The 17,085-nt window shown below is 39.9% G+C and overlaps 1 protein-coding gene across 1 annotated transcript in view; it reads right to left on the bottom strand.

Annotated features, from left to right (window-relative positions):
* The window catches only part of GNAI1 (G protein subunit alpha i1), an 85,224-nt gene extending 69,521 nt beyond the window's left edge, over positions 1–15,703 (bottom strand). Inside the window, exons 1-2 of the mRNA XM_060632327.3 lie at positions 15,597–15,703; positions 14,899–15,067 (exon numbers count right to left, since the gene is read on the bottom strand). Of these exons, the coding sequence (XP_060488310.1) occupies positions 14,899–15,016 (118 nt within the window). The 5' untranslated portion in view covers positions 15,017–15,067; positions 15,597–15,703. The remainder of the gene's footprint in view (positions 1–14,898; positions 15,068–15,596) is intronic.
* Between the last annotated feature and the right edge of the window lie 1,382 nt (positions 15,704–17,085).

The raw sequence follows: 17,085 nt of genomic DNA, 5'->3' as shown, positions 1-17,085 counted from the left end.
ATACAGAAAAGAAGCTTACTCAAATGTTTATTTTCCCAAATGTTCAAAAAACACATGCAATACTTAGAGTCAGCCTTCAAAAATAATTAGAAACGAGAACACAAGAGAACAATGCCTGTATTTTCTTCCTATAATAAAATAATGCTGTATATAACTGCAGATTTTCAACTTAGAGATACTAGTAACATCTCACATAAGTCTCAAAACTAAACAACACAAAACATGTGAGACAGTGAACATATGTGCCATTGGTGATGAACAGCCTGGTGAAAAAGCCACTTCTTTGTTGTTTAGAAGGTAATAAATAATTTTTTGATACTAGATGTACAAAGGAAGGAGCACCAAACTTGTTTGTTTGTTTGTTTGTTTAAACAGAACCTAACAGTCCTTTCCTTGGCTTTCTGAGGAGCAGGCTCCATGATTCTGAACTGTTCCCCTACCACAGGTCCCTGGACCAGAGAGGATTGAGTATTTGACCAAAAGGTAGTCCAAGCGCTCCATAGCTGGGGATAAAAGGTGAGATGGGCAGATCAAAAGCTGTCTGATTTTGGAAAACTAAATGAGAGTTTGAGGCAGTGAGTGGTATAAACTAAGCATAAAGCTTACAGAGTGTGGAAACTAGGAGGCTGGAAGGACACCATTGCAATGCCACGCAGCTCCAAAGCCAAAGGCACAGTCTTGGTTCCCAACCCACCAGCTTTAAAGTTTCAGCCTTGGGTTTCCTCTGAGCTGTCTGTGTCATAATATGTTCTTTGCTGGAGCTAGCCTGAGGAGTACCTCTTCCTAGCACATAAAAAGCCTTGCCTATAAACAGAAGTACTCTTCACACACTCACCATGCCAATGTTTACTTTATCTACCAGCACAGATGCCATTTTTATGAGAATAATATATGAATATTAAATATAAGAGAAACAAAGATAATTAGGAAGAAAAACACTTTATGAATATTTTATGCCCAAGAAAGTTGCAGAACGCATTTTTCATGAAGGCTCTATACTGAGGTTATCACACTACTATTGCATTAAAGTATGAAACAATCTTGGATCTATACCACATAATCCATTATTAGAAGAAACACATTCAGAATTTTACTATAACAACAGAAATGCTCTGGTTGAATGCTTCAATTTAAGGCACTCACATATCAAGCTTTAGAATCTTAATAGCAGTAAATTAAACTTGGAAAATGCCCCAAACGGAAATGATACATTATTAAAAACCAACCTTTCTTAAATCAGACTATATACATAGGAAATACATGACAAGTGACATCTCTATATTCTTACTCAAAATGTTCTATCAAATGCACTGAATACCCTGTTGCAAACTTATCCACATAATATTTAATGGTTAAAACTATCATAAATCTAAATAACTAATCTTAACTTTCAAAAATCCACACAAACCATTATGCCAAATGATCTCTAGAATATCATGCAATTCTGAAAATATTAAAGTTGAGATCTCAACTGAGTCCCCCATGTATATGGATTCATTCTACAAAAACTATAAAGCATTTTCTACTTTTATTCAGAAAAATATAAAAATGAGTCTTTTATCTGAAAGACTCAGTCTGATGCTTATAGTTTCTACCTTTTTTAAAAAAATAACATTTTCTTACTGATGAACAAAAACATCCACATGCACCCAAATATAATTCAAAAATCTACACAGTCTATGAATTATAAAGCAAAGGTTCTGCTGACTGGTTCTCCAAAGATAGCCACTGTTAAGAGTCTGTTAAGAGTGTTCTATTTTTCAGAACTTTTTATACTGCTTACATTTGATACTAGAGTTTAAGTTATCTCAGATGTGTACCATGGGCCACACTGTTGGTTGATAACTTTTTAAGAAGTTAGTTCTAAAATTCTAAGCATCGTCACCAGGTTTACAATGTAAATTACTTTGGAGTTTCTTACTTATTCTTTGCTCTGTGCAAAAAGCAGTAAAATTCAACCTGATGTATAAATGCAATAATCCAAAAAAAAGTTAAAAGGATCTACTACAAAGGCACAGTATGACAAATGAGAGAGAAAAGAAATCCAGAACCCATGTTTTAAATACTTAAAATTGTAAGTAAACAAGTCAAAGTAAGCGTATTGCTTTCATCTTATGGTTAAAACACTTAAAGAATGTTTTCTCTACTTGAGTTAATATCGGCTTCCCAAACATTGTTCCATTTCCAGATACTTAGACAATGCAGGCCACAGAGCTGGCATCCTATAAACATCTGTTGAATGAATTTACATGTTTCATAAGAACCAGGTGTCATAACTTACCTAACAGCGGAGCCTAACCAGCAAATGAAAAAAGTGTAAATCATTTATGCTATATTTAATCACAAAATGTTACATATTTTGTAATACTTGCCAGTAAATATTAACGTAAAGAATACTGTCTAAGATCAGAATTGCCTTTTAAAGGGAATGGACATCATGTTGTATATGCGGCTAGATTAGGTTTAGATTAGATTAGTTGAGGTTATGTAAAAATAGTATGATTATTTCAAGACCAATGCCTATAAACTTTCCCAGAGTTTGCAATCATCCTTTATTTACTTCTGAGAAAGGAATTTCATCATGGACATTACCAGATGAGAGTGTTCATAAAAACATATTTGTAAGGTCACATTCAACCTGACCTGAAAAATCCTATCATTAAAAGAAGAAATTCACTTTAAAAAATATGGCTAAATACACAGAAGATTCACTATGACTAATTATACTTTATGATCACTCTCCAGGAAGTGCATGTTTCCATGCAAGATAATATCAAATAGTTTTTCTCAAAATGCTCTATTAAAAAACCATTCCAGAGTAACATAAAAGCTTAACTACTAAGTGTGATAGGCTTCACATATGCACATGTACAGACATGCAAGTGTATAAATTACAGTGAGCACTTACTTTGTGCAAAACACTGTTTTAGAAACTTTACAGGTGAGGTTAAGGGAGATTTCATGAAGGTGGCAAAGATGGGATAAATCGTGAAAAATACTTATGCAATGGATAAACGGAATCATCCAGGAGAATCACCCACTCTAGGACTCTGCTTCCCGAGGCATGGACTGGACTGGGGATTGGCAAAGGCAGCCCCCAAGGGCCTGTGAGAAATGTAGAATCTCAGGCCCCATCCCACACCTAGAATGAAATCCACATTTTAAAAGATTCCAACTTATTTTTTTATGCATATTAAAGTTTAAATCTAAGAAGAGTTGCTTTATGAAAATAAGGTGAACATACGTGGTCCAGCAAGAGCATACAATAAAGACAAGTGTGATAAAAACCTAACTTCAGAGCATGAATGTAAAGAACAATGGAGAAAGTAATGTGAGAAATATTTTGAAAATTACTGATGTGTTTCCTTTTTTCTCCTCTGCATTTACGTGAATAATGGGAGAGGAGGCAGACAGGTTGTATTAAAGCCATCAGATGAAAACGGAGGAGTACAAGTGGCTTACTTTGCAGGCATCACATGGCAGAGACTGTAAGCCTGGCAGCCACAGGGCAATCAGTGGCACAGTGGCAACTGCTGAAGGCAACTACAGATAAGAAAGGCAGAGAGTCACTTGTATCTTGATATCCCTCTTTGAGCCATAGTTTCAGAGATGAACAGTATGTCAGAGAAGATGAAGAGACTGCTAACAGCAGAGGGGCCTATTTGGGATCCTAAGAGAAGAAAGTCACCTAGGCAGGAACACATCCAAGCAGCCTAGTGGAGAAGTGCGGCTGAGCAGAGGGAACACCTGAGCTCATCTTTCTGCAGCATATCGGCAACACTGATAGGACATGATTTTCCTCGTGCTGGGTGTGACCAGAGAAGGCAGAGCACTCAAGGTAGCCAAGAGTCTGGCTACCAATACTGGCTGCAGCAAAGGGTTGCCCAGGAAAAACCATACCCATGAGACACAAAGGAGGGCCAAGACAGAAGAGGAGATGACCCTGGCTGTGAACAAAATGAGACATAATAAACCAATAAGCAGTGGATGCTAGCAGGCAAGAAAAAATCTGACTGCCAGGGACAGGGACACAATGGGAATTAATGAGGATCTCCACAACAGTACTGGGAGATGCAACCCACCATACATGCACACGCACACATGCACACACAATCACATAATCACATACCTCTCATCCTAAGCAGAGACCACATGAGTAAAGGGTAGAGGGAGGCAAAAACAAACACACAAACAAAACTGCACAGGAATGAAGCGAAACCATAAGTTCACTGTTGCCGGATGATAAAAACCAAGACAGGAAAATAAGTGGAATATTTAGAAAACAAACTCAATGGAGCTTTGGACTACCTGGGTGTGAAAGCAAATAAGGAATCAAGGATCTCTTGATTTCTTGCCACCAACTAAAATAAAGGAAACAGGGAGAAGAAGAAAGTGATTAAGTGGGTGAGAGATGACACCTTCAGCTTTGGAATATTGTGTTAATAAGGTATATTTGAAGTAAACCTGCCCTCTACTCTCAAGCCACGATACCAGGGTGCACAGGATTCATGGAGACAATGTGCTCATTAATATACGCTCACAATAAAAAAATTACTAGAAGATACAATCTACCTACTGTGAAATAGTCAAGACACTACAAGTATCTGAACCTTAAGAATTTTAAATAATAAATTTTTCACAAAGAGACTATAAAAGTACAGAATGATGAAAGTGGCTTCTTAAAAAAGGTGGAAAATATAAGAATAAACTATTTCCAAAAGATTAAAAATGGTTTCTAGAAATACAAATATTACTAATAAAATTAAAAATTCAGTATGTTAAAAGTCAGATGAGGTTATGGCTAAATGGATAAAAGTGAAGTAAAATGATATATAAGGAACATAAAAAGATAAGGAGATAAAAGAAAAAAAAAAAAACGGAGACAAAGTAAGAGATAGGAAGTTACAATGAGAAGCCTGACCTAATTATAGAAGAAAATCCGGAAGACAGAGATCAACCATAAGCTCTCTGTAAAAATATATATATTTGTGTGAGTTATGTGAGTGCCCGTTTTATTTCTCAATACTTCTATATAATTGAAAGAGTCCACAATTTTAAAATAAAAAGCAATTTAAATAGCAGAAGGAAAGTGAAAAAGTAAAAATGGGAATGCAGCCTAACATTTTAAAATGTTTAGGTGAAAAATGAGGAATTAAAAATGATTTAAGGAGAGTGTGGATACTTCTGCTTAGATTTCATTACTTTTAATGCTGGGCATGATCTGACAGTGTTTATAGACGAGGATGCAGGAGTCTTTGGAGAAATGTGAAGATAGCAGAGAGAACCAGGGTGGACGGAAGAAGGTTCTGGGAAGCAAGAGAGGACGAACGAGTGGAAGCAGGTGCACAGCACTGGTTCCAAGGAGAATCATCTCATCGGTTCCAGCAACTTAAATGACCAGACTAATGACTTATTACAGTCACAGAACATCTCTTGCATATAATTCTTCATCTTGTTGCTGATAACACTGACTGCTCAGTTTGTGAAAACTCAGTAGATCAATTTTTAATTGCACTAGAAATAAATGTAACTCATGAAATTAGGTTAACTTCAGAACTACCAATAAGAAGACAGTTATCTTCTAATTCCTATTACACTGATCTTAAATGCAGTTTACTCACAGGTCCCATGCTTCTTAAGTATCATGAAAGGCTGTCAAATAAAAGACATGTGCCCAAACAAACAAAAATACAATAAAGATTAGGTAAATAAATTACTAGAAAAAATTTTAGACTGTGCCTTCCAAAGGCAAAGTAAACAGAAAGGCAAATGTCACCAAGTTAATTCAAAGCTAAGTCTTAAGAAGACTCCTTTGAAATATTATTAAAAGAGATAAATACTACCACAGATTCAATGCTTCATTGTTTATCAGGGTTACTACCACTTTTCGAGAGATGCTTTTCTTAAAAGTAAATTCATGATAATTTTGGAGTTTTATTAGGAATTTGAGTCATCAGTGCAGAAAGTTTCAAAAGGTTTTTAAATTTGTGGGAAGTAATCGTAAATTCCCCTGAGAAATGGCACATTCATTTGAGTCAACTCAAATAATGTTTCATAACTTATACTAACAGCCTTGTTTTATTTTCAAGAAAGATAAAAGGAAAGTTTGCAGGAAATTACTCCATTTGTTCTAAAAATGGGTAATAAAAAGGAGAACAAAATTACTTTTAAATCATTTATAAAGTTTTCCCATTACTTAAAATCCACTCTCTCTAGAATTCCTAACATAACACATGTATTTACCTGGTCTATTCCCAATGGGGAAACTATTAACATAAAGCCAAGTCCCACAAGGGAGCCATAGTAGGATCAAAAACTAGATACGCAAATTGATTTTAGGGGCAGCTGGGTGGCTTAGCGGATTGGGTGTCCAACTCTTCCTTCTGGCTCAGGTCATGATCATGTTTGTGGGGTGGAGCCCCTGGGCTCTGGGCTGACAGCGTGAAGCCTGCTTGGGATTCTCTCTCTCTGCTCCCCCTGTGAGTGTGTGCTCTCTCAAAATAAACTTTTTAAAAAAGATTGATTTTATACTTCCTTATGTCTTCCCTATATACATACCCCTTGCTAAGAGGAGCCAACAAAAGGATTTAATGTCTATGACCATAAGTGGATCAAACTGCAAGGAGGCAGAGAGGGAGGGCTGACCCCAAAGAGGCTCTAAAGTATTTATCATAACAGCTTATATTTATTGAGAATTTCTGCACCATGTACAAGTCTGAGAACTCTGGATGCTTTAGTTTATTGTGCCCTCAACCCCTATGAGGTAGGTACATTTGTCATCTGGAATTTATGGAAAAGAAAACTAAACCTTAAAGAATTGGGATAACATGTCCAAGATCTCAAGGAGAACATTTTACTGCCAGAGTCCTAGGTCAACTGCCTTTCCCCATGTAGAGAGTCTCTGGACAGAGCTAAATAAACCTCAGAAGACCAGAAGTCCTTCTATGTGGGGGAATGTAAGAAAACTTATAGGCAGCAAAGGCTCTTCCAGAATGCAGGTTTCTATACAATAAACTGCTTACAGCCAATCATGATTTAAAAAAAATAACCTCAGAAATGCATAGAAATGAACAGATTTATAACCACAGTAATTTCTGACAGATATGTGACCTCCACCCCGCATCCCACAACGTCAACAATGAAGACCCCATTAAAGCTCACCTTCCCCAGTATCTATTATTATACCATTTCTTTCTTCCCTATTTGCCATTCTGAAGAACTGTAAATTTTCTTAAGGATTTGGTAAACCCAAGGCATAACTCAACACCAAAAATATAGAATGCACTTTGCAAAATGTCACCAATGATGATTCTTGCCACATGAGGACAGGCAAGACATAAAGAACAGACTGTGGTCCATTTCTGAGCACCCTGCTGGCTCCAGAAAGCCAAAGTTACAATCACATTGTCCTGCAGTGGTAGATAGGACTCAGAGAACACATTTGATGCCTTGTTGAATGACTGCATGCATTTTAAGAAAGTATTTGAATAACATGTGAAACAGCAATGCAACAATCCTGCTGAAAATACTGTCCAAAATACACAAATATAAAAATCACATTTCACTCTACACCTAATTTACCAAGAGTTATAATATTTTCCTGATCCTGAAACAAGAATTAGGTACCTCAAATTAATTCCAGGTTTTAGAAGTGAGTAATAATACAGTAGGTTTTAGTTACTCTAACCAGCAAGATATTAAAAAAATAAAAGAGCATACATTGGGCCCAAACTCACCAAAATTGCCCAATGCAGGGGCACCTAGGTGGTTCAGCTGGTTAAGCGTCTGACTTCAGCTCAGGTCATAATCTCGCAGTCTGTGAGTTCGAGCCCCACATCAGGCTCTGTGCTGACAGCTAGGAGCCTAGACCCTGCTTCAGATTCTTTCTCTCCCTCACTCTCTGCCCTTCCCCCACTTGTACTCTCTCTCTCAAAAATAAAATATAAAAAAAAAAAAAAAAACTTAAAAAAAATTGCCCAATGCACAAGAAAATATATCAACTTTTTCACTTTAAAAGATTACTAGTCAAAATTAATGTTCAATAATGTAACCAGTCATTCATTTAATCAACATTTATGGAAGGACTACTCTGCGCTATTAGCTGATAAACAAGTCAGACGGGATTCATGCTCAGAGGAAACCAATCCCACAGAGAGGCACAACAGACAATAAAAAAAAGTAAATGCACAAGATGATTTCAAAATGGTGTAATTAGGCAGGGAGGAAAAGGAAGATAAATTTAGACTAGATGGTCAAGAAAAACTTCACTGATGAGGAGGCATACCAAAAAAAAAAAAAAAAGTCTTATTCTTTAACTTACTGCAGTGAAATACTAACCATGGGTTCATATGGAGCACTAGAAACTGGTGATTTTGCTGTTATGATAATAGTCACATAAATTGCAAAGGACTGAGAAAATAAAATTACAATCATTCTGTATGCCCTAAGTTATACATGAGATGTTAAGGATATCTAGAAGTGGGGTGCTGCTGCAAAAAAATACTAAAACTGTAGAAATGGCTTTGGAATCAGGCAATGGGCAGAGGCTAAAATTCTGAGGAATAAGACAGAAAAAGCCTAAATTGCCTGACACAGTAGAAATACAAAATTTAACACCTACGTGAGTATATGTTGGAGGAAACATACGTGATCTCAGAAAATATTTTCACTGTCATGAACAGTCTGCTAATAGACATATGGACATTAAATGTGCTGCTGGCGAGGACTTGGATGGAAAGGAGGAACATGTTATTATAAACGAGCAGAAAGGGGATCCCTGTCACCTCACAGCAGAAAGCTTAAGCGAATTATGTCCTGTGGTTATGTGGAAAACAGAACTTACAAGCCATAAACTTGAATATTTAGATAAGGAGATTTCTAAGTAAACTGGTTTTGTTCAAGGTGCAAGCTGTTTTCTTTCTTGTGGTTACAGTAAAATGGGAAAGAAGAAAGATAAATTAAGGGAGTCCGAAATGGAAGAATGCTGTCAGGTCACAATAATTCCACAGGCAAGAAACGGGCTGATAAAATGACTCAGCGGCAGACCTGTGTTACCTTTCATTAAAAAGGAAGGGCGGAGTCCGGCTCCCAGAAGGTGGAACAGGATCACAGAGGATTACTCCCAGGCTCTGAAACCTAATGTAGTTTGAGAAGCTCAAGGGACCGATGACTCCTTTTTTCATTCCACTTTCTTTTCGAACAGGTTTGTCTATAACTGATACCCTGTGCTTGCTCCACTGCCGTATTATAGGAGCACATGACATGTTTCCAAGTTGTACAGGATCACAGGTAGAGAGGAATTTTGTCCCAGGATGACTTACACAGAGAATCTCACCCATACCTGAGTTAGATTATGAGATGTGGGTGAGATTTTGGACATTGTGTTGATAGGGCAATGGGTTGAGACTTTGGCAGATGGTGGAATTTGGTAAATGCATTTTGCAGGTAAGATGCACGTGCATCTTCAGCAGCCAAAGGGAAGACTATGGGAGGTGGAGTAATAGCTCCCAAAGATGCCCACGTCCCAATCCCTGGCACCTGTGAACACGCCATCCTACATGGCAAGAGAAACTGTGTAGATGTGGTTAAGACAAGGATCTTGAGATGAGGCTGTTCCCTGAATTATCCAGGTGGGGCCAATGTAATCACAGGGTCCTTTAAGTGAAAGGAGGCTTCCGAGAGCAATGCTACATGGAAAGACTACCAGCCACTGGGGTTGTGAAGATGAAAAAAGGTCCCATGAGCCAATGAAAGCAGGTAGCCTCTAGATGGAAGCTGGAAAAGACAAATAAATGGATTCTCCACTGGAAACTCTAAAGGAAAATTAGCCCTGCTGACCTCCTGATTCTAGCCTGGTGAAACCCATTCTGAATTTCTGACCCCCAGGAATGTAAAGTTAATAATTTTACATTGTTTTAAACCACTAAGTTTATGGCAATGAACGTTCACTTTAAAATTATTTTGCGCTATTTCTGCTAACGCTTTTAATTAGTATTTAACAAGTCATGACAGAGGCAGCCTCAGCACTACAAGATTAGGTGCTGTTGACCTTAGTTCATACAGCTCAAATGCCATCTGGGATCTGAGCTTCACCAATGTCACACTACGGGAAGTCACACATTGGGTAACTGCATGCCAAAACATGTGACCAAGAAATATGTGACCTAGAAGTGCAACAAATACATTCAGGTCCTCCCATGTGAATGTGTGGTAGCTTGAACTTTCCAAGGCCAACACATGCATAACAAAAACATTAAGATTATGGTTGGATGTTCACTTTTTGTTTAAAAAATTATAGGAATCTTTCTCAGGTTTCAATAGCATCTCCCACTAAACTCTGTAAGATAGGCATTATATTTCCTAATATCTTCTATTAAATTCTCTAACATAGGCATTGTATTTCCTATCATTGACAAATCTAACAAGACTCATGGTCTTTATTTATGGTTAAAATAGGCCAGTAATAAAGATTAGAAAATGAGATCTTGAAAAAAGAAAAAAAAATTAAGAACACTACAACTGCAACATAGCAGACCTTCCTCCAATGAATATTTGCTGTCATTTTCTCTATTTTACCAAATAATATAAGGACTGTGAAAAGTTCTCACAAAAATGGAAAAGTATTCTTAAACCAAACAATCTGCTTTTAGATACCATGTGCTTATTTTGGTCATCATATACTGTTATTATTCCTTTTTTGTTGACTCTGTTTGGCTAGGTAGTCATTTATTCCCATTAACACTGAGAATGGCAAAGTATGTGGCTTGTATTCTAGGGAAGTCCTAATTCTACACAAGATATTAACATAATTAGGAACTAATTAAGCACATGAAAAAGTTAAAGGTTGTTAGGGATGGATACAAGTACAACTTACAATGATTCTGCCCCTGAAGTGCTCACACTAGTAGCAAAACAGGGCACAAGCCTAAACAACACTAGAAACCAGAGTGCAATATGCTTCGCCATATGCCCACTGTTCTGTCTGGAGGAGGAGGGTGCCCTGAGGAAAAGAGCACAAGGATAGAGGGAAGCAAGGTCCAGAAGAAAGTTTTTATTGAGCAGGCAATGGAGAAATCAACAAAGTTTCAGAGCCAGTAATTTGCATGATAGAAGAGCAGCCTAGAAACAAAAGATCAGAAGCCTTCTGGAATTAAGCTGCCAGAGGCATCAGAGAACTTGAACTATAAATTTTAAGAATGAAAAACGTAAGATACAGAAAAATCAGTCTTTTCAAAACACTCGTTAATGTCATCTGCAGTGTCTATCAAAGTAACTGTTCTTAAGGCAGCTGAAGGAGAGAGAAGCACATAACCCATGTTGAAATATCAGGTCCATTTATTCAAGGAAATGGGTTTTCTGACACTTAGGATCCTGAGCCAATGCTAAAGAAATAGTGAAAGCAATGCAAAATCCAAAATCCTGCAACGCCAGAATTTCTCAACTAAGGAAGTCACACAGCAAGTTCACAGGGAACAAAAAAGATTAATGATGTAGCTTCTCAAATAGCTGCTTGCTGGTAGCAATGGAAAAAACTCACTAAGTAGTAGAGATCTTATTCCCTCGCCTCATTTTCACTCAACCTATAATATTTAAAACAAGCGAAAGAAAGAGGGTGTGGATTTTTGTCTGTGAGGATGAGTGGAGAGGATAATGAGGCAGAGTAAAGAATTAAAACTCACCTTTAGACTAACTTATGTAAATGAAAATTTTACTTTCATATAATCTAACCCTTTACATCTTTGAAAATTATAATACAATAATATTCAGTAAATGCTCATATGTACAATATAGTCTCACTGAAAAAACAGCAAAGCCTAATCATGCTGCCATTTAAAAAATGATAAATTGCAACCTCCTCAAAGGTTTGACAACAAAAAAATGTTTCCCCTGAGACAATGAGCCATCTATGATGGAAAGAAAACTTTGATTATAAAAACAAGTTCCACTATTTAGTATTATTATTCTAATACCAATGCCTGAAAACTAACCTAAAGACCTGAATCACCCAAACCCTGTCCTAATTTTCTTTAGGTCAATGATTAGATTAGGTCCTCTCTTTTTAAAGCCTGATCACTGCTCCTAATAAGGACAGTGAAATATGTCTGATTAAAAAAAAAAAAAAATTGTTTTAATTGTAACAGTACCAAATTTTTTTTACTAATGATGTTCATCTCATACCTGAATCTCTCAACCCAGATGTCTAAAAGACAATGCATAAATGCCTTAAGAAAAAATGCAATATAATGAACTATTTATCTTTGGAGGCTTTTGTCTTAAATGGAAAAAATTCATTTGATGAAAAAAAACAAAATAATTGAAGAAGATGACCTTTTATAAATGGAGTGACAGTGGTTACAGATTACCTAGAAATCATTTTCTATTTCTAGTTGATTCAGTTGTTTTATATGGAATTATTTCATCGAGCTGTTTACACATATGACTTTAAACATTCAAAAACGAACCAAAGGTCAGAACTTCACTGCTAAAGGCAAATTGGGAAAGAAAAATGTTTTGAAACATTCCAAGAATAACATTTATGAAATAAGCCAGCATTTTGTTTATAGGAACTAGAGTGCCGGGACCCTGCGGCAAAAGGGTAGAGTAGGAGTAAGACCTAAGGAGGAAGGGGAGGGACAGCTGGGCCAATAAGGCAGGGGTGCTAAAGGATTTCTACAGAGAGAGATGTAGGGAAAAGCAAAACACCAAAGCTAGAAAAGACAGCTGAAGGAACTCAGTTACCTAAAGATTTTTAAAAAATCATTTTGAAATCTTTCTAATGTTACTGGTATAGAAAAACAAAAATCTCAGTTTCTTCCAAAAATCATGACTCTGCTACACTTTTCTCATAACTCTCACTATAGCTGGTTTTAGAGATACAACTTTGACTTTTATATTATACATTCAACTCTGTTAATCTAGGCTCTCATTGGAGGTTGGGGACTTTGGGGACTATCTGGAGACATTTTTCAAGGATCAAAGGCTGAGGGAGCTGTTACTGGCATCTATGGGTAAAGGCCAAAGAACACCCTACAATGCTAAACATCCTACGATGAAGAAGACAGCCTGCACAACAAAGAATTATCCTGCCTCAAATGCCAATGGTGCTAAAGTTAAGAAACACTGATGTCTTCTCAAAATAAGCAAAAACCAACTCCTCTGACCTTTTATCCTAGTCCATCGCTCTCTAATAGACATCTAATTAAAGCCTAAAACACCACCAGAGGACTCATTTTTTTCAGCTGCTTTAAACATGGTGGATGGCTGGCTCAAACTAGAGTCACACCGAAATACACTAAAAGAATACATCAGAGCAGGAGTACAGAAACTCCAAGAACTTTGTAATCTTCCTTTTGTTTCATGTTTGTCTCAAACACATCCACTTCCTAAGAGGAGTATCTACATGTTTCCACATCAAGGTGCATCTCTTCTATGCTCAATACGCTAAAAATACACTGACCTAGGCAAAATACATTATTTCTTATTAACGTAAAAACTTAGGGAGAGTATTAACTGAGAAAGATTTGTGTTGGTGGCAAGGGTGAAGAAAGCCACCCAGGTCTTTAAAATGCAAAGTTATTTCACAGTTTGTTAGCAAAATGACTCAGATCATTATTACTTTTAGTCATGCCAAGTTTGCTGCTTCTAAGCCTACTAGTAATGGAGAAAAAAAACCCACCATTTTTCCTGCAGTCATTAAACCAATGAAACAGAAGCTTACTGAAAACAGGTCTGTGCAATATTTCTCTTTTATTATAACTGTTATAAAACAAAAGCAATCGTTGGAATTGCAGATGAAGATTCTAAGAAATCTTTCACCTACCTAATAAATAGCTATAGTGTGTGTATGTATGGTGGACGCGGTGGGGGGGGCAGCAAACAAAAGAAAATCTTAACTCATAGATGTACAAGTCTTATGCTGTTAATATTTTCATAAGGTATCCTTCAGTCAAAACCCTGGCTTACTCCTTTTTTGGTCTCTCCTTTCAAAAACCTGGAAAAGACTTCCACAAAGCGTTTCACCATGAGAACAATACTAAGAACAAATAAAAGCCTGGCGTGTACCTGGCAAAGCTCATTCATCAGAAACCGTGGCAGCTGGGAGAGAACTGTTTTCCGCGTGACCCTCTCGCACCTTTCACATAGGTTTTCTCCGCTCGAGTATCTGTCTTACCTACTACCAGAGCAAACGTTACCCAACTTTGATGGTTTCCATGTCTCCACAGTAATAAAAAAAAATCAAGCATCCAACATAGCCTACTTCCTTAGGCAAGGTAAATATAATCTGCGCTCCTTTAACACTTACTGTGTCGCCACAGGAAGTTAACAGGAAAGACACATTTCAATCCCACGGAACCCCACAAAAGATGCACTAATATCACAAAACGTGACACGCTTGACACGGGAAAACCACAACCGCGATACGACATCCCATAGGAAGGGTTTTCGGGGGGGGGGGGGGGGGGGAGGGGTGGAGGTGGCGGTGTGTGTGTGTGTGTGCGCCGCGAATGCCCCTTCATCTTCAGAAGGCTGAGCTAACTTCAAAGAAACAGCATTTACTCGCGACCCGTTCCTCGGCTCCTCGCGGGGTCCACACCAACGCCTGTGAGTGAGGTAAAGCGCCAGCCCAGGGCCGGCGGGTTCTCACTGGACAGGGAAGAGGGAGAAGGGAGGAGAGCAGCAGGAGACCAGGGAAAGGAGCACCCGCCTCGGCTCTGCACCGCACCAGCCCCGCTCTCGCCCGGAAACCATCCCCACCGCTCCAAGTCGCGTTCTTGGCCGCTCAGACACGTCCCCTCTGGGTTTCCAAACGCAAGGGGCCCGCAGCGGCCACCGCGGGGCGCCGCGCCCAGCAACCCGCCCGACCCTAGGGCCCCCCGGGACGCGCCCGGCCGCCCTCACCGAGCAGCAGCAGCTTGACCTCGCGCGCCGCCTTCTCGCCATCCTCGCGGAGGTTCCGGTCGATCATCTTACTCCGCTCCACCGCCGCCTTGTCCTCGGCGCTCAGCGTACAGCCCATTGTGCCAGAAGCGAGAGCTCGCCGCTGCTCCCTCCACGTCCGGCGCGCTGCCTTCAAACACAGGTGAATTCTTTCTTTCCGGACGCGGGCGTTCGAATACCTCCCGACGCTGGCCACGAACCACCCCCACCCGCTTCCTAAATGGAGCGAGGAAAGCGCCGTCTGCTAAGCAGCGAGCTGCACCGCGCGGATCTTCCTCGCGGCCAGGTTCCACTCTTGCGTCCCTCAGCGCCCCCCAAGTCCCAGGTTTTCAGGCTCTGGGTACAACGTCCGCCGCCCTCCAGCTGGTGGCCGCGCCGCAGCCTCAAGAAGCCCGGCGGAGCTCGGCGTCCGCGCGCCGCCGCGGCCCCGCCCCTACCAGCCCCGCCCGCCAGCCAGCCAGCCAGCCAGCCAGCCACTCCGCGACCACTCCCCGGGCGCGCTCCCGCGCACGTGCCCTCGGACAGCGCCCCCTCGGACGGGCGCGCGCGCCCGCGCATCCGCGGACCCCGGCTCTGCGCAGCCCCCAGGGCCCGGCGCCCTCGCGCGCGGCCCTTGGAAGCGACCCCGGAACGTTGAGGTGCCCAGCTGGCTCCCCTACCTCGCTTCCTCCGCGAGAGTGGGATAATTTCTTCCCGCTTACTCACACCAAGGGATCTGTGCGGACCTGCCCCTTCGGGGTGCGGGTGGGAGAGCTGCCAAAGTTGGAAGCTGAAAAAAGCCAGTCCTGGGCGTTTGAGCATGCCCAGCTCCGGCAGCCACGCACGGGTGTTCAAAATGTAAACCCCTGTCGGCTGGCCTTCAGGGTTGTGGGAAATAGAGGGAGCTGGGAAGGGAACGGAGCCACAGCGAAAGCAGAGATGGAGACAGTGGGGGAACAAGACTGGGAGGGGGTGAAGAGATTAACTTTCTTCCTTCCGGTTTTTCTTTCCTTCCTTCTCTTCCCTCCCATCCATTCTTTCGTTTCTTTTCACGGAACATTTTAATGGATTGAGGAAATGTGAGACAATATTCAGAGTATATTTTAAAATGACAAGAGCAATAAAACACACCTACACAGATACATCTGCTCTGCACCATAACTTACCTCCTCTGGGGCAGCATGTAAGCTTCCACGCCAAATTTTGACCAATTTAGTAAGTATGAAGCCACTAAGCATATCATTCCTTTTTTAAAGGCCTTACTTGCCCCCAAAATGAGTTGAAATTGATCCATATTATGACTCCATGCTTCTAGTGCTAACTACTCTCGGGTTCTCCGGGGGATTTATTTCGTCCAGGAGTGAGTGAGCACAGGTTTAAGGTCTGGGCTTATGTCAGTTACACTACACTTTTCCCTTACAGACATCGCCGGAAATGTTGGTTGATTAGAAGATGGGCTGGTAGCAAAAAGTAAAATATCTTCTTTGATGTAGTAAAAATTAGAAAATTGCTCTTTGTTTTCCATCTGGAAGTCTTCCTTTCTAAAAAGTATTTGTAAAAAATAAACTAAACAAACAAATAAACAAACAAACTGGCTTTAGTTTTCCATGAAGGTAAGGCTGAGCGGATGCTGTAGGCAGAACAGCTGTAGAGTGGGTCACTGAAGCCAGGCTTGTTGGCTGGCAGAGATCATCAGTCTCCTTATTGGACATACCCTCTCCTGTTCTACAATAGTCAAACTTGCTCTGCTCAAGAGATGCAATTTCAAGAACTGCCTCAACTTTTCCTATGATGTTTCGCAACATAACAAAAGGGAGCAAGCTTTAAATTGTACTTAATCACCTTGTATGCCCTTTGTTTTTCTCGGTAATTTATCTTTTTAAGTCTTATTTATTTTGAGAGAAAGGGAGGGAGACAGAATCCCAAGCAGTCTTTGCACTGTCAGCGCAGAGCCAGAAGCAGGGCTTGAACCCACGAACTGTGAGATCATGCCTGAGCATGGAACCAACAGTTGGACCCTTAACTAACTCAGCCACCCAGGTGCCCCTTTCTTGGAACTTTATTTTTTTTTTTATTTTTTTTTTAACGTTTATTTATTTTTATTTTTCAGACAGAGAGAGACACAGCATGAACGGGGGAGGGGCAGAGAGAGAGGGAAACACAGAATCG

Source organism: Panthera onca, chromosome A2, assembly GCF_046562875.1.
Source record: "Panthera onca isolate mPanOnc1 chromosome A2, mPanOnc1 haplotype 2, whole genome shotgun sequence".
In the NCBI taxonomy this organism is placed as follows: Eukaryota; Metazoa; Chordata; class Mammalia; order Carnivora; family Felidae; genus Panthera; species Panthera onca.
This window is presented reverse-complemented; position numbering and strand designations above follow the sequence as displayed.